Source organism: Gobio gobio, assembly GCF_949357685.1.
Source record: "Gobio gobio genome assembly, chromosome: 24".
In the NCBI taxonomy this organism is placed as follows: domain Eukaryota; kingdom Metazoa; phylum Chordata; class Actinopteri; order Cypriniformes; family Gobionidae; genus Gobio; species Gobio gobio.
The window spans coordinates 9999503-10021970 of record NC_137120.1 but is presented as its reverse complement, the minus strand read 5'-3'; the positions used below and the strand labels follow the sequence as shown (position 1 = coordinate 10021970).

General features: G+C 41.3%; 1 protein-coding gene across 1 annotated transcript in view; it reads right to left on the bottom strand.

Moving 5' to 3' along the window:
- The window catches only part of LOC307120750 (interferon-induced very large GTPase 1-like), a 44304-nt gene extending 22047 nt beyond the window's left edge, over positions 1 to 22257 (bottom strand). Inside the window, exons 1-3 of the mRNA XM_079807917.1 lie at positions 21930 to 22257; positions 21738 to 21781; positions 21495 to 21561 (exon numbers count right to left, since the gene is read on the bottom strand). Of these exons, the coding sequence (XP_079664043.1) occupies positions 21495 to 21548 (54 nt within the window). The 5' untranslated portion in view covers positions 21549 to 21561; positions 21738 to 21781; positions 21930 to 22257. The remainder of the gene's footprint in view (positions 1 to 21494; positions 21562 to 21737; positions 21782 to 21929) is intronic.
- Between the last annotated feature and the right edge of the window lie 211 nt (positions 22258 to 22468).

Genomic DNA, 22468 nt, shown 5'->3' with positions numbered 1-22468 from the left:
TGTGTTTTGAGGCCTTAATTTTCTCAAAAACCATGCATAAACATTTTTCTCTCAAAAATACAAGCATGTAAATACATGTTGCTCACATATTATGGTAGCCCAGTTTGTGCTGAATACAGTGTAATTACACTTTTGCCATTAATGTGTTTATAAGCAACTGAATAAAACACTAATGTCAGAGCATGTCAAACCTTCTAAAGGGCCCCAAAACAGCTCAGACTCCTAGGGGTTAAGGTTTCATAGTCTTGACTAGTCATCTAGAGTGGCGAGTGACGCGCTGGGTTGCCATGACAACCCGTGCTGTCAGCCGGCCGCTCGAAGGCACACGGCTGAATGCTCAAGCCCTTACGAGAAAGGTGAGATGAACAGCGCACCAACGTGATCACATTCTCCATGGAGAGAACATGGATCACCCACAAACGCATTTTCACATTTTTATATGTGAGAGAGATTGTGGCCGTCAAATGAGCACAGGAAACAACTGCATTCAGAAACGCACGGTTTGAATGACATCTTGAAAAAGACACAGGGTCAAACTGTGTAAACTCTTTTAGAGGAAAAGCACTGACAGTGCTGAAGCACACAGGGAAACGGCCGCGGCTCACAGTAGTTCGAAAGTGCAAGCCTGTTGTGAGCACTCAATCTCATTGAAGACGCCCAGCTCTGAGCTGTTAAAACAGCTGTTTGTTCATCAAACGTGACGCGACCCTGCTGTTATATCACCCGCACCAGATCCAAAGACGTAGTAACACTCTTTGAAGGAAACAATACTGGAAACCACAGCAATTGTTCGGCTCTGAAGCAGAAGGCAAAGATGCGGTATTCCACTTCCGTATTTATACCCACGCTGTGGGTGGAGCGTGGAATGCGTGAAATGCATGCCAATGTTCATTGGCTCGTTTTTAAACCCTCAAAGTAGATTGGTCTCTGAAAAAGATCCCCAATTCGTCGGTCAGTTCCGACGTACGTCGAACGTGACCGACTGAAAAGGAACACACATAAATTGATCACTTAAAAAAATATTTTACCCCCTTGCATTTCTGTTTATAGTGTAAATATATATGTATATATATATATATATATATATATATATATATATATATATATATATATATATATATATATATATATATATATATATATATATATATATATATATATATATATAAGTATGTATGTGTGTATATATATATGCCTGAACACTGGTAACCGACTATCGCAGTAAGCCTAATATTACCCGTTATTATCAATCTAAATGAATCTACTGCGAAATATATGAGCTTGTTACTGGGACGTAACAGACCACTAGTGCAGTGTCCATTCTCAGAGCATATAAGCCCTCTCCGCGTGAGGCGTGCCAATTCTCAAGATTCCTGCTTTTAGAGAGAAGAATATGTAGGAATTGAGGGCGCACCAGACACAACTGAATCTTCAGATGATTCGTTCAAACATAATTCCACACAAAACTCAACTCAACACTCCAGACCCCAATAAATCAACCATCTAATCACCAGAAAGATGTAGGTTCCATTCTGTCTGAAACAACCCCAGCTAAGTGCTTTATTGCCCTGCAAACTTTGACCAAAAACTAAGATAACGGCCAGAGTAGTTTGATCACAAGACAAAGAAACAAACCAGATCGCCGTTTTCTCAACGACCTTTAAATTAACCCTGAGTGACACGGTTACAATCCACAGGAAAAACCCCACAGAAACTGTTTGTTACCCATAAACTACATAGAATAATTCAAAGGATTTATCGTCGGACTTTCATTCAAACAACCTTCGATTGCCTAATTTTATATCATGTCTATAACCAATACACGTGACCATTATGCATATATATACCTCACAATTCCTGTAAGCAGTGTTGGGGGTAACGAGTTACAAAATAACGGATTACAGTAACGATATTACTTTTTTGGGTAACGAAGTAAAGTAACACATTACACAAAAAAATAGGTAACTACACTACTTTACTAGACTATAGGAACGCGCTTTCCTGCGTTACTCAAGCCGTGTTTGCCTGTGTGTAAAGATCTGATATGTTTAAGTGCTGCGTGCACCGTTGCCATAGAGCAGTGTTTCCCAACCGAGGTGCCGTCTGACAAGAGCAGGGGTGCCGTGCAAAAGTCCTTCAAATTCTCTCTTTGTAAACTTTGTTCAATGCATGCGAGTGCTGCAGTATGTTCGAATATGACCAGTCCTTTTCGCGTCATCACAAATGAGAAGTCGCGCGTGCTGTGAGAAGATTTTGTGTCTGTGCACTCATCCGAAAGCGCGCACACGTCTCAGCGCGCAAATATTGAGTTCTCTTTCAAGTTTTGCTCTTGAACGGACAAACTCACACAAAAACTATGTCAACATGCCCATCTTGATGAGTATCCTAGCTAGGGATGAAACGATTACCGGTTTCACGATAAACCACGATAAAATTTAGTGACGGTTAGTAATATTGTATAAAATTTAATTATCATTAAAACCGCGTGTGATTATCACGATTGTGAAAACTCGCGGTAAATCATGTCCAGTCAGCGTCAGTCTGGTGCAGCGCACTGCTGTCTTTTGAATGGGAATAAATGGCAGAAGGCAGTGACAGCGCCTGGAGATTTTTCAGACTTCTAAAAGGACCAAATCTGAGGTGTGGTCATATTTTGGCTTTTACAAAAGTCCTGAGGGAAGATGGTCACCATGTCTGAAGAACATGCCAGAAGAAAGTCGCTGTAATAGGGGGAACACTTCAAAACTACGAACGCAAGGCAAGTGGACTTTGACCTCAATACCAAAACTACGTCTGGGAAATAATAACGTGACGCGAACGAACAAATTCAGTCAAGGCTAGGGTGACATTTAAGGGATAATAATCAGGGCTTGACATTAACTTCTTAACCCGCATCGGATCGTGGACGGGGGGGTTGACGGAAGTGGGGGGGTGTGTACTTTTATTTACTTTTGTTTTATACAAAATATTCAATCAACTATCACAAACTATGCATCATTTGAAAGCTAAAACACTCAAGATTCATGTTCTGAACTTGTTTTTGCAATAAATACACCAGAGAGGAAAGGGTTAAATGAAACGCTAAAGGACCGTCCATGTAAACATTAGCATAATATCAGCGTTACTCATCTTTCATCTCCTGTCGTTCAGATCAGATCGGACGAATCCAATAAACACCCGCATACATCTCTGTGTAAGAGTCCATTCTTCAAAATGCATCCCACTTTTTAATCCAAAACAACGAAAAAATAGGGAAAAAACTAAAAATCCTCCGTTGTTTGCAAGAGAGTTTTGAGTTAGCGTGATCAATCATGTCCATTTTCAATGAAATATCGATTCTATTCCGTGTCTGGCAAACTCCCCCTGCTAGAATAGCTTCTCCCACGTATTTTAAACCCTCCCTCGTCTCTCTCCTTCAATCAGAGACTCTTCTGGGATGCATCATATAGAGGAAGTGCCTTACAGGCTTGGTGAGCTGTCAATCATTGCGCCCATGGTTTTCGTTGGATAAAGGCACTCGGTGCCCAGCCAATGCCTTTCCAACAAAGGTTTGATTGATGGACTTAGTAACCAATCAAAAGGCATTATCTTGCGCAGTTTGCGTAAGTAGGCTTTGGTGAATACTGTTTTTGCGCGCTGGCTGCGCGTTCTCCATGGCCAGCTGCAGTGGAGCGCGCTGTCTCTCACAGACGCTTCCCATCAGCTAAATGAGTTTTTTACACTTTGTAATCTCTGTAAATAGTTGCTTTAGTTTTTCAGTAACTGTTTATCCATTATAATTAGTAGTATATTGCAGTTTATTGCAGATTTATTTGAATGAAAAACTACTCTTTACAATAGCAAATGTTCTGAAATAAATGGCCTTTTTGAAATGACGCCTAGACTTTTCTTGACATAAAAGCTCACAGAAGCTACATTACTGAGAGAATCATCCTCATATTTGAATCATGAAATGATTAGACATTCAGTTTTATATTTAAGTTATTTTCAGGCTCTTAACATTAAATTATAATATTTTTTTCCCTAAGTGAAAACAAAAAACAAAAAACGTGAGTCACTTACATGTATATTTACATGTATATTACTCTGTTCCCATATTACTTTGAGTTATTATGACTCTTGGGTAGCAATATTTCAAGTGTCTAGTTTAAAATAAGACCAGGTTTATGAATATAGACCATAGGGTTTAAGAGCTGCAGACATTTTCATTTGGGTATATCGTTTTCAAAGAATTCCTAAAAAATGGGGCGCTTGTTAAGAGGTTAACAACCGCCATTTGCGGGTGTAACGTTATTTCGGCTGCACACTGTTGCCACTCTTGCTGTTGAACTTATTATAGTCTTCTCAAAAGCCATCTGTTATAATCGCGTTGCGCATTATAACCACTTACACGTGTTTCTATTGAGTTTATGAAAGCGACGTCGTCTCATAATCAGAGGCGTTCAGATTAGCGGAGTTATGTTCAGAGCGCGTGCCGCTCTCACTCGCTGAAATCTCTCAAAGCGGAGATAAACGTGCGATGTACGCAGGAGATTCACTCATCATACAGAGGTTGACTGTTTTTGTTCTATTTCAGCAGCGAAGATGGTTTCAAACAAAAACAGCAGAGCTACAGCGCATCTGATATGACTGGCATAATGCAGGCGAATTTAGGGACCGTCTCTAAAGTTACACACAACAGTGGTAACGTTATACATGTTTCAAACTTCAATAGCATTTGAAGAGAATGACAGTCATAAAACTGACTGTAAGGTGTTCATCTAGGTGTCAGGTATGATACACACCTTTTGATATTTAATAAAATAAACTGTCAAATCATATGGAAATATGGATATGCATATTTCACTAGGATACTGTTTGGGCTCTTACACAAAAATATGCTAGATTAAAATGCATCATTGCTGAACACTGATGAGAATATTGCTTTAATATATTTACAGAGATAATATTAGAGATTATATTTACGACAAATTATTATTATTTATGCGTTATGCGTTGCTATTGACGACGGCCATTATAAGGAAGGACATCCCACAGAATAGAATCTAGCTTAAAAAAGTGCATAGAGCTGCTTGATTTATTTGTTGTTTGTTGATTTCAAATATAAAACTTGTTTAAAGGGGGGGGGAAACACTCAGTTTCAGTCAGTCTCATGTCAATCTTGAGTACCTATAGAGTAGCACTGCATCCTGCATATCTCCGAAAAGTCTTTATTTTTATTATAATTATAAAAGAAAGATGCGCTGTTCCGAGTCTTTCCGGAAAAAGCCGTGCGGCTGGGGGCGTATCGTGTGGGCGGAGCTAAAGAATGTCGAGCGCGCGCCGCTGTTACTGTGTTGAGTTCGTCTGAAAGCTGCGTCATCCCTAAAAGCGGGGAAAAACTTTATTCAACATAAAAAATGGCTTTTAATCGGATACATCCATACATCTATGATCCGGAATCAGACCCAGAGGCTGAAGTTGAACAGGAGCAGCAGCAAAAACGACTAGAGCAGGACGTCGACTATGTGGTATAAGTTACACTAACTATATAATATGTTTAGCGGCTTGTGTTATTTAGAACACCATGTCAAGCGCGAGTGTTACAATGTGTGTGTGTGTGTGTGTGTGTGTGTGTTTACGCGTGGTTTGTGTAGCCATGATTTGTAGTAAGCGGACTGGTTTTGCGCGTCAGGCTAGTGTTTACATAGAAAGACATTGAATAGTAGCGCATTTGAATGAAGAACCGCGCTTATTTAGTTCAACATATTTCCCCATTCTTTGTGTATTGTTGTTTGGAGTGCTTTTACAATACACAAACATACACATATAGTGGCCAGCTAAACAAATGTACACACACTATACATCGCATGCTCCATTGATCAATACGTGATCATGTTTGGGCTACTTGATGGGCATAGGCAAAAACAGACATTTGAAGCAGTCAAACCTGCGGTTCCAACGTTGGGACCTTTATCGATGGGACCGCTCCATCCTTCAGTATTAGCGATCTGAAAATCCGGCGTCGAACTGGGCCTTGTTTATAAAACAATCGGCACCGAAATGCAGGGAACAGACATAAATATTTGCGCAACTCAGTTGTTGATCCGGAAAAGCAAATTCCATCTGTACGAGCCAGCGCTTTGATGGGCGTAGCCTATTGCTTTCACGCTCTCTCTCTCTCTCGCGCGCGCTCTTCCGGTAGAATTGTCCGTACGGCCCATACAAGGAAATTCAGCCCTGTTGACGTCAAGCGGACCCATGATCGAAAAAAACTTTCCGAAACTTATGACTAACAGGAAGTACTAATTTTGGCAAAGAAATACTCCCATCAAACGTCCACCTTAGCTTATGAAACGGTGTCCATGTTTAGCATGGGAATCCAAGTCTTTAACAGTGCAAAAAGATCAGTATGCATGAAACAGCATTTCACCCCCCCTTTAAATGTTTTAAGTGTGTGCATCTGTTCTTTTTGAACACTTTCATCTCATTTGAACAAAACCGTGATAATATTGATAACCGTGATAATTTGGGTCACTATAATCGTGATGTTAAATTTCCATACCGTTTCATCCCTAATCCTAGCAAACATAAGCCCTATTCGCACGGGATAAGTATTATCTGGGGACCTCGTGTGATTTAGAAATTACCCACCCACATCTGAGTTTTGCGTGGCGCATTCGCACGGGATAAGCAAGCCTTTGATTTTACTCAAATTTATTGACTTATCTCCCGGATATGATGTCAAGACATGTAAATGTTTTTTTCGTTATAGATATAGCTGTATGAAATTATAAACAGTTGTATCAATGAAAGCTCTAGCATAAGTTCTGCTGGGAAGACTCAATTACTACGTCACTTATTGCCTTCATTCTAACCCAATTATATTCTCATGCTCACCGTATAAAAGCCCGGTACTTACACATGTTTGAGTTCGCAGATACTGAAGCGACGATTACGCAGATCTGAAGCGACGATTACCCCCATCCTCCCCACCACCACCAGGATGGTCCTGTCCATACCTCCCGGGGGGTCGGCTGCGCCCCTGCCCTCGTCTTCAGGCAGGAATTGCAGATCCGATACCCTCGGATTATGCCTACGGACGGGGCCTACGCCAAATTGACTTTGTATATTATTAGCTTGCTGAGCTATTATTAAATGCACTATTGTCGATATAATTCTCCCGAGTCTTTCCTGCAGAAATATCATTTTGATTGTTTTATAGTAATAAAAATAATTTAGTTCAGTTAGAGAACAGACGCTACAATTAAAAACTGAACTGAGCAATATAATAACAATATACGGCGGAAGATTCAGTTTCAAAGCTAAATGTAAAAGCGCCCATTTAAGCGAGTGTGTCATGGTACTGTTCTGTTTTTGTGTTTTTCATTAAGAATAATATTAAACACACCATTCAAGCAATTTACTCACAAATTGCTCATTCTAAAGTGAAAGTATAATCCGCGCGGCTGTACGGGAATTCATAACGGTGCGCATTATATGCAGCCTAGCGCCATTCTTCGTTAAAGATAAAGATAAAAATGCGCACACAGGACACAAAAACCTTGCAAAAATTATATACGATCCGCCTAATCCCGGCCAAATCACAGAGATGCCGATTCGCACGGGACTAATATTATCACAGGACCTCAGTGTTTGGCGAAATATGGTAGGTAATTTGCGGGGGAATTTTTACTTTACAAATTACAGACATGGCCGATTCGCACGGGATTAAGATCACAGACATTCTCTGCAATTATTACAAATCATCAGAGGTCCCCAGATAATACTAATCCCGTGCGAATAGGGCTTTAGTCTGTATATGCCTTAAGACAACGCATATCCGAGCATGAGGTCTTAAAGGGGCAGTAGCCTTTACTGCTGTCTGTTTAATGTCAAACAACAAAAGACAAGGGCATCACTCACTGCTCTTGATTGAATAGATTTTGTAAATTTAATAGGATTAATTTATACAGTCAAATATGCAATGTTATTTTACATTTGATCAATTTCTGGACCTGAAAACTAATGTTAGACGTACCCTACCTGAAAAACCTGAAAAGCATTGTTTATTTTATTAGTGTCTTTGCTCAATAGTATTTATTAGTGCTGCTGCTTGTATTTGTTCTTATTATTTTATTTATCTTTATTTGACAGTAGTCATTTTTGTTGGGGAAACACTGCCATAGAGCCATATGATGTTTGCCCATATATCTACACGGTAAATTAAGAAATGGGAAAGTAAAGTAATAAGTAGTGAAGTTACTTTTCAAATACAGTAACTAGTAAAGTAATCTCATTACAATTTGCAGATGTAACTAGTAACTAATTACTTTTTTTGAGTAACTACCCCAACACTGCCTGTAAGTATGTAACTATTGAATGAGTGATTGAAAGTGCACCATGCATGGTATCTTTTTTATTTGTTTGTTTATAATTCAGAAGATGGCTTCAATGAAATCTGATAATAGACGTCGATCAAAGACACTACAAGACCGTCAGCGAATCAAAGAACCGGGGAAACCCCTCTCCAGCCAGGACCGAAAAGGGAATCCACATTGAAAGACGATACGAGACACAAAAGCAAGTAACCTTCAGATTCTAAACTGAACTGGTGCAATGATATCAAATTGAATAACCCCGCCTAAGCAAGGATAGGAGGGTTAAGTTAATGATTGGTGGTTCGTTCAGGTCATGCGTTATAGCTGTTAAAGCTGGAACGTCCAATCCAAAACAAAAAATTAGACAGCCTCCTAACATGCATGGCTACAGCCAAAAGAACAGTCTCTTACAGAGCATCATGAAAGAAAAAGCACTGCATCCACAGTGGAAAGTTTTAATCCAGTTCTCCTTTCTTCTATGGGCCTTTTTATACCATGTGTTTTATCTGAAAAGTGAAGAGACCATTCCCTCAGAAATGCTTTCGAGACGGATTTAAATCTGATCACTCAAACCACTTCAGGAGTTGGTCTGGGACAAATTCCAGACGAAACTGGACAAGTGTAAATGCATCTGTATGTTGAATAAACACATATGTATATTTTACTCCTCCCAAAATGTAAAAAAATTAATGTGTTAGAGCGTATTATAGGCTACATGTATATGACATGTTATGGCCAGATATGACAGTGCCCATGGGCGTCGGAACCATTGTATGTGGGTGGGACATAATCAACCCACTTTTAAGACCAATGATATTGGACCCACTCACTTTTACCCTCTCTAATTCATTGCATGTTTGTTCACCTACCCCTATCCCAGGGGTGTCCAAAGTCGGTCCTGGAGGGCCACTGTCCTGCAGAGTTTAGCTCCAACTTGCCTCAACTCACCTGCCTGGAAGATTCTAATATGCCTAGTAAGTCATTGATTAACTGCAGGTGTGTTTAATTGGGGTTGGAGCTAAACTCTGCAGGACTGTGGCCCTACAGGAACAGGATTGGACACCCCTGCCCTAACCCAGAAACACTTTATTATTAACCCTTAGGACACTAAGGGTGCTTTCACACTAGCAGTTATGGTGCGCACCCGGGTTCGATTGACGTCAGAGTTCGGTACGTTTGGATGATGTGAACACGGTCTTCCGAACTCGGGTGCGCACCCGCGCACCGTACCAGAGTCCGCTTAAAAAGGGTGGTCTGGGGTATGAATCATGTGAACTCCGGTACGGTTTGCTGCTGATGTGAACGCAATCGTACTAAATCGCGGAAGTGAACTGCTATTAATGACGTATGGTTTGATAAAAATGTGTGTTTGTGTGTGTTTCACTCATTTTCCTGACGAGCGTGACTGACATACTGCAAGCAGAGAGCTGTAAACCTCATTTCTGCTCGTCTTCAGCATTCTTTAGAGCATTGACGTACATTTGCGGCATATAGACGCAAGTGCCATTACGTACTGAAGCTTTAGAAACAACTCCAACGGTTAAAAAACTAAAATATAAAAGTGAGGTGAGCAACGCTATGCATTTTGCCACCTTCACGCTCGCTGTCGTTACTAAGCAACCGGGTAAACAGCTGCTGCTTTGATGACGCAAACGCACCCCGGTTCGGATACAAATAATATAATATGAACACAGTTCAGCGGGGGCAGGGGGAGGGGGGAGCAATCGAACTCAGGTTCGGTCCAGGCAATCGAACCAAGTGTGAAAGCACCCTAAGTGGCCCTGAAAATGTTTTGACATGCTCTGACATTGTGTTTTTTTCAGTTGCTTTAAAGCATATTATTGGCTAAAGTCTAATTACACTGTATTCAGCACAAACAGGGCTACAGTAATATGTTAGCAACATGTACATACAAGTTTGTAGTTTTGAGAAAATAATGTTTATGCATAGTTTTTGAAAAAACTAAAATGTTAAGTCTCTGAAATAAGGCCATCTAACACACTTTAAACATTTTTTCACAAGGCTTTTCAGAACAGGATGTTGTTACCTAGAGTTTTTTCTTCAAAACAATGTGAAAGCCATTTTGATCACTCATTCATTCAAAACAATATAGTCATTTAACTTTTGTAGGCAGAATGGCTGTATGCAGGGAGGGTGTGGATCAACATGAATAATGCAGTGATTCACACCTGAGGCGTCAACGACCCCTCCCCTGGGAATATTAATGAGGAATGCGACAGAGGGAACTATAATGAATGTGAGGAGACTTAATGATTGACATTTACATTTACATTTACATTTACATTTATGCATTTGGCAGACGCTTTTATCCAAAGCGACTTACATAGCATTCAAGGTACACATTTTTGCATTTTGTCAGTTCTGTCAGTTCTTGCTTTCCCTGGGAATCGAACCCATGACCTTGGCGTTGCTAGCGCCATGCTCTATTGTTTGAGCTACAGGAAAGCTTGAATTGTTGATTGAATGTATTGTTTCACGTTTAACTTAAAAGAAGTAATCTGACCATACATTTTCTTTACATAAAGACTTTAGACCTACAGTACCGTTCAAAAGTTTTAGATCTTTTTTTTTTTTTAAATAAGTCTCTTCTGCTCACCAAGGCTGGTTTTATTTGATCTAAAATAGTAAAAACAGTACTTTTGTGAAATATTTTTACAATTTAAAAATGTCACATGATCCTTCACAAATCATTCTAATCTGATGTTTGATATATATGTGCTCAACAAACGTTTCTTATCATTAAGAATGTTGAAAACAGTTGTGTATTTTTTTTTCAGGATTATTGATATTGATTATTTGGATTATTTGATTTGATAAATCAAAAATTTAACCCAGAGGGAAGTTCAAAAGAACAAGATCTATCGGAAATAAAAAGATTTTGTAAACATTATAAATGTCTTTACTGTTTTTTGATCAATATAAGGCATATTTGTGAATAAATATAATTAATTTATTTAAAAAAAAAAAAAGCAAAAAAAAAAAAAACTAAACTCTTACTCAGCCCAAACTTTTGAATGGTAGTGTATAATGTTACAATATATTTCTATTTCAGATAAATGCTGTTGTTTTGAACTTTCTATTCATTAAATAATCCTGAAAAATTTTTACACAACTGTTCCCTTTCAAAAGCTACACTCAATGCTGCATAAGCTTATGCAAATAGAATGTCTTTGACATAACCAGCTGTGAAAATAGTGTGAAAACAGGTATTTATAGCCTCGGCCGGTGACGTCATAGGCGCACCTGCTGCACGAGGCTATAAATAGATGAGCTTCAGCTGGAGCAAACCAGGTCTTTTTGTTTTCAGACCAACTCTGTGTTATGGTGTGTTACAAAGTCTCTGAAAAAAAACAAAATATCTCTCTCTTTCAAGACTCAACTCGAGATCTTTGTTAGGAGTTAGTTTTCAACATGGCAGTGTGCAGATTTCTCTCTCTCTTTCTCATCTGTTACAAAGAAACATTAGTGGAAAGAGTTCTAGGTAAATCTAATCAGTTGGAAACGAGTCAGCAGAGTAAAACACTGTATATCCATGTTCTCTTTCAAATAACAGAACTGGAAGAGCACGTTTATTGCTGTGTGTGCTCACCAAATACATGTTTACCTTAATTCACTATCATGTGAGGAACAATCACAGGCGGCTGCTCGAGGTCCCAGAGATTCATCATCATTCCCCGTGCGAGCCGAAGAAACGGCGGAGCGCGCCTCGGGATCACGCGGGGAATGATGATGAATCTCTGGGTCCGCGGACCTTGAGCAGCCGCCTGCGATCTTTTCTCACATGATAGTGAATCCATACGAGGAATTTATCGAGGTGGTTGTTCGCGCGGTGGCCAGGGCAGTTTGTCTGGTACCGTGAATGAGAGATCCCCGAACGCAGTGAGCTTGAGGTTTCTATCTAGAAAAAACATTTACTTCACGTGTTTTTGTACCCTTGACGTCGACATTTTCGACTATCATGGGTGCGAAATTGCGTGGATATGTGAGAATACCCCAGGTGGGAGACGCTCACAAGCTATCTCTCATCTGGGTCTGCATTTTCATTAAAGAGACATACCTCCCCATAGCCTGACGTCGTCATACTCAATTCTAGTCAGAATATGAGTCTGATTCTGCTCCGGTGGGCTGTGATTATGGGGCGTGTTTCAACCGAACCAGGAAAGACCTCAATTGGATAGACCTACAACCAATCAGAGCAACGGAGCGACCGAGCGACGCATAACGTTAGTAGTCAAATGTCAACAGAACTCAACTGCACTGTGTTGCCAAGTCCACGGGTTGAAGCGACCCCAATTATGTGATATACAGACCCAGGAATGCGAATTTTTGCAGGCAGTCCTTCCAAAATAACACATATTTTACCCCCCAAATGCCTTTTTTTCCCGGAGAACCCCCTGGAAAGCTTTTGGGCTTGTTTTTGGCTAGTTTTGAGGAACGTTAGCAATTGGGCGGGTTTTGTTGTAAAACTTGGCAACCCTGTCTGCACGCACGCTGGAATAAGTAGCCTAGCGTTAGAAGAAAAAGATGAGTGTAAACGAACTTTGCCGGTGTTGTAAAAAAAGAATTTAAGGAGACACAGAGTACTTACCAACACGATCATCATTTCTGAGAGAAATAGTAAAGGTGAATGCATATATTCTCCGTTTAGGATTAGAACAAATTCAACCCAGGCGCTCTTTGATGACGTGGATGATTACGTTACTGTTTCTCATCTGTCCATCATCATCTAAAGCCCGCCCTGACAATTTCATTGGTCCGAACAGCTTCTGTTCGGGCATAATTACTTCTCTATTGAGCAAGTCCAGACCGAACTGCCCGAGTAAAAATGTTGTGGGCGGGGCTAAGTTCGGCTGGCATCCAGGCTAACCTCCCCACGAAGCCATATGTAGAAAATAAACGTTCGCTGTCGTGGGCAAAGCTTATATAAATTGTATATTATTTTATATGGAATATCTATATATACAGTGAGGAAAATAAGTATTTAAACACCCTGCTATTTTGCAAGTTCTCCCACTTAGAAATCATGGAGGGGTCTGAAATTGTCATCGTAGGTGCATGTCCACTGTGAGAGACATAATCAAAAAAAAAAAAGAAATCACAATGTATGATTTTTTAAAACTATTTATTTGTATGATACAGCTGCAAATAAGTATTTGAACACCTGAGAAAATCAATGTTAATATTTGGTACAGTAGCCTTTGTTTGCAATTACAGAGGTCAAACGTTTCCTGTAGTTTTTCACCAGGTTTGCACACACTGCAGGAGGGATTTTGGCCCACTCCTCCACACAGATCTTCTCTAGATCAGTCAGGTTTCTGGCCTGTCGCTGAGAAACACAGAGTTTGAGCTTCCTCCAAAGATTCTCTATTGGGTTTAGGTCTGGAGACTGGCTGGGCCACGCCAGAACCTTGATATGCTTCTTACAGAACCACTCCTTGGTTATCCTGGCTGTGTGCTTCGGGTCATTGTCATTTTGGAAGGCCCAGCCTCGACCCATCTTCAATGCTCTAACTGAGGGAAGGAGGTTGTTCCCCAAAATCTCGCAATACATGGCCCCGGTCATCCTCTCCTTCATACAGTGCAGTCCCATGTGCAGAAAAACACCCCCAAAGCATGATGCTACCCCATGCTTCACAGTAGGGATGGTGTTCTTGGGATGGTACTCATCATTCTTCTTCCTCCAAACACGTTGGAATTATGTGGAATTATGACCAAAAAGTTATATTTTGGTCTCATCTGACCACATTACTTTCTCCCATGACTCCTCTGGATCATCCAAATGGTCATTGGAAAACTTAAGACGGGCCTGGACATGTGCTGGTTTAAGCAGGGGAACCTTCCGTGCCATGCATGATTTCAAACCAATGACGTCTTAGTGTATTACCAACAGTAACCTTGGAAACGGTGGTCCCAGCTCTTTTCAGGTCATTGACCAGCTCCTCCCATGTAGTTCTGGGCTGATTTCTAATCTTTCTTAGGATCATTGAGACCCCACGAGGTGAGATCTTGCATGAAGCCCCAGTCCGAGGGAGATTGACAGTCATGTTTAGCTTCTTCCATTTTCTAATGATTGCTCCAACAGTGGACCTTTTTTCACCAAGCTGCTTGGCAATTTCCCCGTAGCCCTTTCCAGCCTTGTGGAGGTGTACAATTTTGTCTCTAGTGTCTTTGGACAGCTCTTTGGTCTTGGCCATGTTAGTAGTTGGATTCTTACTGATTGTATGGGGTGGACAGGTGTCTTTATGCAGCTAACAACCTCAAACAGGTGCATCTAATTTAGGATAATAAATGGAGTGGAGGTGGACATTTTAAAGGCAGACTAACAGGTCTTTGAGGGTCAGAATTCTAGCTGATAGACAGGTGTTCAAATACTTATTTGCAGCTGTATCATACAAATAAATAGTTAAAAAATCATATATTGTTATTTCTGGATTTTTTTTTAGATTATGTCTCTCACAGTGGACATGCACCTACGATGACAATTTCAGACAAATAGCAGGGTGTTCAAATACTTATTTTCCTCACTGTATATATATAATATATATTGTATATGATTTATATAAGAATTATAAATATAAGGGGACAGGCTGGTGCTGCGCTGCACTGCACACTATGGCTGTCTTGCAGACATATCAGGCTGATCTTCTGAAGGATTTGAGTGGTTAATTTGGTGACTCAGTTAACTCTGTAGTGGCCAGATTTAAAGGAGTGGAAGAAACATGAGGAAGGGTTCACTCAGTTTCTTCCTCAATGCACTCAAGGGGAGGGGCTGTCAGTAACCTTTCTTCGGTCCTTCAAGATTTAGGGGGGTGATAAGCAGAGTGTGGCGAGTCGCGCTCTCCCTCGTAAAGACTGGAGATCAGCTCGTCATCCTCAACAACCTCCCAGGGCAGACCTCGGGACTGTCATCAATATAAGAAGTCCGGTGGTCTGGTGCCCAGTCTGCCCCCACGGGACAGGGCGTGTCAAACATTTGCTCGCCCCACCCTGTTATCCACAAAACTACTCCATCCATCTACATCTACTACTCCGGTTTCCAGTAAAATGTTAGACGTTCGGTGTTTAAATTCTGCTATCATCCAGGACATAGAACGTCTAACATCCCCTCAACAGGAAGTGTTAAAATTGTCACTCTCAGAGTCTCAGGCAGCGTGTGAACTTCTGCCAGGCGTTTCTGCATGGATGTTAAGCACAGTAAAAATTAGTAAACTAATTTATTTGTCGTCCTCTGTGTTTGAACTGCATGGTCTCCACTTTCGTGAAGGCGGAGTTGGCGTTCGTACTGTCACAAGTGACAGCTGTTACTTCCTGGTCCACAGTAGGGTGGGGGGGGGGGGTGTCCAATCTTAGATCTTCGAGTCTTAAACCGTGAAGCAGTTAAAGTCCTCAAGGTCAAGATGTTACAGTGAAGGCGGTCGTGTTGCATATTCAACATTGTGATTGGATTCGGCACGATTGATCCGAAGGACGCATGTATTCGCATATAAAGACTGCCACAACACAGGAAGTGTTTTCGGGTCTTCCATTCGGCTAGCCTTGTAACCGCACGTATACGAAATGCATGGATGTATTACTGGCTCCATTGGGATTCCGGGGCATTCACATTTTGAATTACAAAGACGATTGCTAAAATTAGCACAATCACATGAGATGGTGCTTCAACACAGAGACAGTGTGTTAGCTCATCTAGTTTCTCTAGGGTTGAGACTCAACACCAAGAAAAGTGTTCTTTCTCCTGCCCAGAGAACGACTTATCTAGGGTTTGTTCGGTTTTTGGTCACAAGGTGGGCACAACGGTTTCCCGCTCGAATCAAGACCATTCAGTATTCCCTGAGCAAAGTCAGGCTAGACCAAGATCTTACTGATCATCAGCACCAGAGTGTTAGGTCTAATGGCATCAGCATCCACGGGCTTCCCTTTGGGGTTGTTGCACATAAGACCGTTTCAGTTGTGGCTCAAAGCCAGAGAACTTAGGGCCAATCCTCAGGCAAATAAAGTGGCGCGCCATGTGGCTTCGTACACTAACTATGTGGTTCAGACCCCGGTTCTTGCCTTGGGTCCCACTCTAGGCGTACCTTGTCGTCGCAAGTTGCTAACGACGGACGCTTCCCTGACGGGCTGGGGTGCGGCCTTAAGTGGTCGTCCAGCCCAACGGGAATGGGAGGGTCATCAACTCAGTCGGCACATCAACTGCCTGGAGTTGATGGCTGTATTTCTGGCCCTGAAATACTTTCTCCCCCAATTGAGGGGCTGTCATGTCCTAGTGCGGGTGGACAGTACAGCTAAAGTCTCATATATATAATCACCAGGGGGGTCTGTGCTCACACTATCAGAATAGCGAGACAGGTTTTCTCTGGGCTCAGAACAAGTTCCTGTCACTCGAGCAGTGTACATTCAAGGGCGGTTGAATGTGGGAGCAGATTTACTGTCCAGACAGAGTTACAGATGGGGGGGTGGAAACTCCACCCATAAGTAGTCAAGCAGATCTGGATCAGATTTTACAGAGTGGGAGTGGACCTCTTCGCCTCTTCTCAGACAGCGCAATGTCCCTGCATCTCTCTGTCACCCAGCCCCGCTAGGTCTGGATGTGATGGTCCATACATGGCCCAAAATGCGTCTGTATGCCCTCCTTCCAGTCGCTCTGCTCCTGGGAGTTCTAGCCAGGGTTCGCCAACAATGGTCTTGCTTCTTATCGATAGCGCTGCATTGGTCGAACAGGGTTTGGTTCTCGGAGATAGTGTTTCTCCTCAACGGCTCGCCTTGGGCGATTCCGGCGAGATCTTCTGTCTCAGGCAGAGGGCACGATATTCCATTCCAGGCCCGACCTGTGGAACCTTCATGTTTGGCCCCTGAAGGGCACCAACTGAGGGACACGGGGCTTTCGCCTGCAGTTATTGAGACCATCCTAAGTGCTAGGGCTTCCTCCACTCGGAAAGTTTATGCTAATAAATGGGGTGTCTTTGAAAGGTGGTGTACGACACAATGTAGATTCAGTCAACTGCCAGGTTACTTCAGTTCTGGATTTTCTGCAAAAAAAAGTTGTCATCAGGCACCTGCCCCTCCACTCTCAGGGTTCATGTGGCCGCTCTTTCGGCTTGCCACGCCTTGGTGGATGGGGTGCCGCTTGGGAGACATCCTCTACTCGCTCGCTTCATTCGTGGGGTTAGGCGGTTGAGGCCACCTGTTAGAACCAAGATCCCTTCATGGGACTTAGCTTTAGTCCTCGAGGGTCTGGTTGAGGCCCCCTTTGAACCATTAGTGTCAGCGTCTGACAGACTTCTGACCCTTAGAATTGTTTTTTCTTTTGGCTACAACTCTCTGCAAGGAATTGTCAACAGGCACTTGCCCCTCCACTCTCAGGGTTTATGTGACCGCTCTTTTGGCTTGCCACGCCCTGGTGGATGGGGTGCCGCTTGGGAGGCATCTTCTTCCTGCTCACTTTGTTGTGCCAGGCAGTTGTGACCTCCATTAAGAACCAAGATCCCTTCATGGGACCAGCCCTCAAGGGTCTGGTTGAGACCCCATTTAAACCTCTAGAATCAGCGTCTGACAAACTTCTGACTCTAAAGATGTTTTTTTTATTTATGGCTATAACTTCTCTGAAAAGAATTGGGGACATGCAGGCTCTGTCAATATCGCCATCCTGCTTAGACCCCAGGTTTGGTCAAAGTGATTTTGCATCCCCACCCTGTCTACCTGCCTGAGGTTCCTTTCTCAACTGTACATCCTGTCACTCTTGAAACCTTCTGCCCTCTGCCGTTCACAACGCCGGCTCAGGAGAAAATTCATAGACTGTGTCCAGTCCATGCTCTTCAGGCCTACGTCCACCGCACTAGCCAGTGGCGTAAGTCAGAGCAACTGTTTGTTTGCCATGGGGGCCATAACAGAGGTTCTGCCGCCACCAAAGAATGTCACATTGGGTCAGGGATGCTACTGCTCTTGACTATGAGGCGCATGTTGAAAGCGAATGACAAGACAAGACTTTTTTCTCTGATCATAAGCCTGTTGTATTTGAAATTTCCCTCTCTTGTGTCGTAGTTAAACCGTGCGCTCCTGTACGCCGTGGTCGGATAATTAACCCTTCCACTGCTGCTCAGTTTTCCTCTGTTTTTAATCTAAATCGTGTCTCTCTTTGTCCTAACACTACTGTTGAAGATCTGTGTGATGGTTTTAACGCTGCCTGCCATGCAGCATTAGACACTGTAGCCCCCGTAAAAACCAGGCTGTCCAAACCGAGACCTGATCCTTGGTTGAACGATGTTACCCGTGCTGCCAGACGCGAGTGCAGAAGGGCGGAAAGAAAATGGAAGAGGGATAAACTCGAAGTGTCTTTTCAGATACTTAGAGAGAGTTGGCGTTCTTATCAAAAAATTGTAAAAGCTGAAAAGACCAAGCATGTTTGCGGTCCACCTTTGTATGACCCTGGCATTTCTGTAACCTGTTCTGCTGTTTTTAACCAGTTTGAGCCGGTTAGCTTGCCTTTTTTAGAAAAGATTATCGGTCAAATGAAGATCACTGGCTCCCCCAATGATGTGATTCCCCCTCGTCTTTTTAAAGAGGTTCTTCCTACAGTGGCGCCCTGCATACTTGATATTGTTAATGTCAGTTTAATTACTGCAGTTGTACCTATGAGTTTTAAACATGCAGTTGTTCAACCCTTGTTAAAGAAACCTGGTCTGGACCGACTTGAGCTCTCTAATTATAGGCCTATTTCGAAGCTTCCCCTGCTTTCCAAAATTATGGAGAAAGTTGTTTATCTGCAGCTGAGCACATTTTTGAATGAAAATGGTATAACTGAAATTTTCCAGTCTGGGTTTAAATCAGCCCACAGCACTGAGACAGCTCTGCTGAGGGTTTTTAATGACATTCTTCTGGCTTCAGACTCTGGTGATACTGTTGCTCTGCTGCTACTGGAACTTACGGCTGCGTTCGATACAGTTGACCACCAAATTTTATTGTCTCGACTGGAGAACTGTGTGGGCATTAAGGGTTTGGCCTTGGCCTGGATTATGTCCTATTTGAAAGGCAGAAGTTTTTCAGTTCAGGTCAGTTATGCTGTGTCCTCTACAGCTCCTCTGTCGTGCGGGGTTCCTCAAGGGTCTGTCCTTGGGCCGCTGCTCTTTACAATGTACCTGTTGCCTCTGGGGTCAATCCTTAGAAGTCACAATGTTTCGTTCCATTTTTATGCCGACGACTGCCAAATATATGTTCCGCTAAGTCAGTTAAAAACCCTTTTAGAGTGTCTGAATGAAGTGAGAGCATGGATGGCTATGAATTTTTTGAGAGGAAAACTAAGTTTGTTTTATTTGCTCCTAGTGACTCAGCTGCTGCGGTTCCTGTTGACCTGGGTTATCTAACCCGAGCCATTAGCCCTGTGGTTACAAACCTGTGAGTCAAGTTGGACGGTCATTTAAAACTTGATGCACAGATTAGTGCAGTGGTGAAGACCAGCTTCTTCCATCTGAGGCAACTAGCCAAAGTAAAACCGTTTTTATCTCGACATGATTTTGATATTTTAATCCATGCTTTTATCACCACTCGTTTAGATTATTGCAATGCACTTTACACTGGTCTTAGCAAATCACTTATGGCAAGATTACAACTAGTGCAAAATGCAGCTGCTCGTCTTTTAACTTGAACTCGAAAATTTGACCATATCTCACCCATCCTCCAATCCCTCCACTGGCTCCCTGTGCATTTTCGCACTGATTTTAAAATTCTTTTATTTGTTTTTAAATTTCTGCATGGCCTGGCCCCCCAGTACCTGTCTGATCTGCTTGTGCCCTACACCCCTTTACGTTCGCTCCGGTCGGCTGACCAGGCTCTGCTGGTCGTCCCCAAGACCAAACGTAAACTCAGAGGTGACCGTGCGTTTGCCGTGGCAGCTCCTAGACTCTGGAATGAGCTGCCTCTGCACATCAGACTGACTGAGTCTGTCTGTTTTTAAATCCCATCTTAAAACTCATTTATTTTCTTTGGCTTTTAACTCAGTCTGAGGGTTGACTTTTTAGTTTTATATTACTGTTGTATTTACTTTTATTGCTATTGATTGTTTTATAATTTTTTGTGGCGCCTTTGTTGTATGTTATTGTTTATTTATAGATTGTGTTCAGCACTTTGGTCAACAGTGTTGTTTTTTAGGTGCTTTATAAATAAAGGTGGATTGGATTGGATTGGAAGACAAGACAAACTAAAATATTTTATCAATAAAATACAATTATTAACTTTTTAAAATAAAATAATGGCATTTTTTTAATCGTTAAAAATATACTGATTTTTGAGTTTGACAACAAACACATCGCTAAATGCAGCTAAACAGTATAGTTCAAAACATAATAATAATTAATAATTTCTGAACATTGACTCAGTCATTATTCACCCTTTTTATCATGGTTTCTCAAAAGAATTCATAAAAGTATAGAAAATAATAGCGTAGTTCTAATAGGGGCTCATTGTTACAACGCACCCCATCTGCACAACTGGGATTTAAACCGCGGCTCCTGTCTTCTGCTGTTAGATCAGCATTAAAGAACGATCTCAACTGATAAATAACAGATATAAGATTAAAATAATATCAGATTTGTCTTATTTTAAATAAACACAAAAAACAGAGGTGAAAAATAAACTTAAGTAAGAAATGTACTTTTGCAATGGTCAAATAAATATTCCGTAATATCTTCCAAAGATTTTGTAACTTTGGTGCTATTTTTCTCTAAATAATGTTGATATGACAAACTAGTAAATCCGTGAATGCCGTACCGAACGGTTCAATATTACATTGAGAAATGTGGTATCCCTATTATTCACAATGCACAATTGGAAAGAAAATATTTAGGGACAATATTTGATTCATTGTAATAATGAATTGGCAAAAATAAAATGTGGTAATAATCTACGTTCTCGAAGTTATGCAAGTCTCAATCACAGATATCAACCTGAAGTTGATTCTGCGCTACATTTATTGTTTTTTGTTATAGATGTATATAGGCTAGCGAAAATAAGAATAGATAAAATACACAATAAGGTCTTAAGGATGTTCAGTTGTGGGATAAAAACCGCCACTGCTGTTGGTGTTAAAGAATTATCATCAAATCGAAATGACATGTAAATTACCTCTGGATCCATGTTTGACAAATTGAAGTTATTTGCTTCATCACTATCCTCCATTATCTTCCAGTTCCTACAAAACACCATGCAAAAATGTCCGATTATCTAGTTATATAAAACACTGCAAGCTAGTTTGGACATGTTAAACATGTCCTGTTTAATATAATGGTAAAATAAAAACTCATGTAAATCAGCTTATAGGGATGGGTCACCCAAAAATGAAAAATTGCTATAAGGCTATTTACTCACCCTCAGGCCATCCAAGATGTAGATGACTTTTCTTCTTCAGTAGGCTATAGAACAGTAAAGAATATATTTACCTGAAAACCGGGGTCATTGCAATTCATGTATATAATGCATTAGGCTCCTGATGATCATTTGAGTCTTATTAAGCGAAACTCTCTGTGCACGAAAGTGAATATTATTCACAACATAGCCTACCTGTAAATCCACAGCCTCGGCTGACGATCATGAGCGCATTCAATACAGTCACGAGCTTTCTGTTAAGTCGTTAATCGTTATGTAGCAACGATTTTTCATAATGCAAAAATCCTCACTGGCTTATCGATACACAGATTTGAACTGCATTGTCTAGGAATATGTCCTCAGGAAGCGTGTACTAAAGGCAAAGCAAACCTTCATCTAAAATTAATAACACAGAATATGTGTTTTCTGTCGTTTGCAGTGGGTGTGTATGCTGCTTCTTGTATCATGTGATTTATAGGAAAATCGCCCACTGCTTGGAAACCACATTATTTTTTCCCACATCGTTTGCAGTGGGTGTGTTTGCTGTTTCCTGCAGCCTATCATGTGATTTATAAGAAAATCCCCCCCTGCTCGGAATCCACACGATCCACAGGAATTTGTTTTTTCTTTTTCTTTTTTTGCTTGTCATAGCAAACAAAAGCAAAAGCAAAATCACGTTGTCAGGCAGAATATTTAAAAATTAAGACATACAAAAAGTGTTCAAACTACATTAC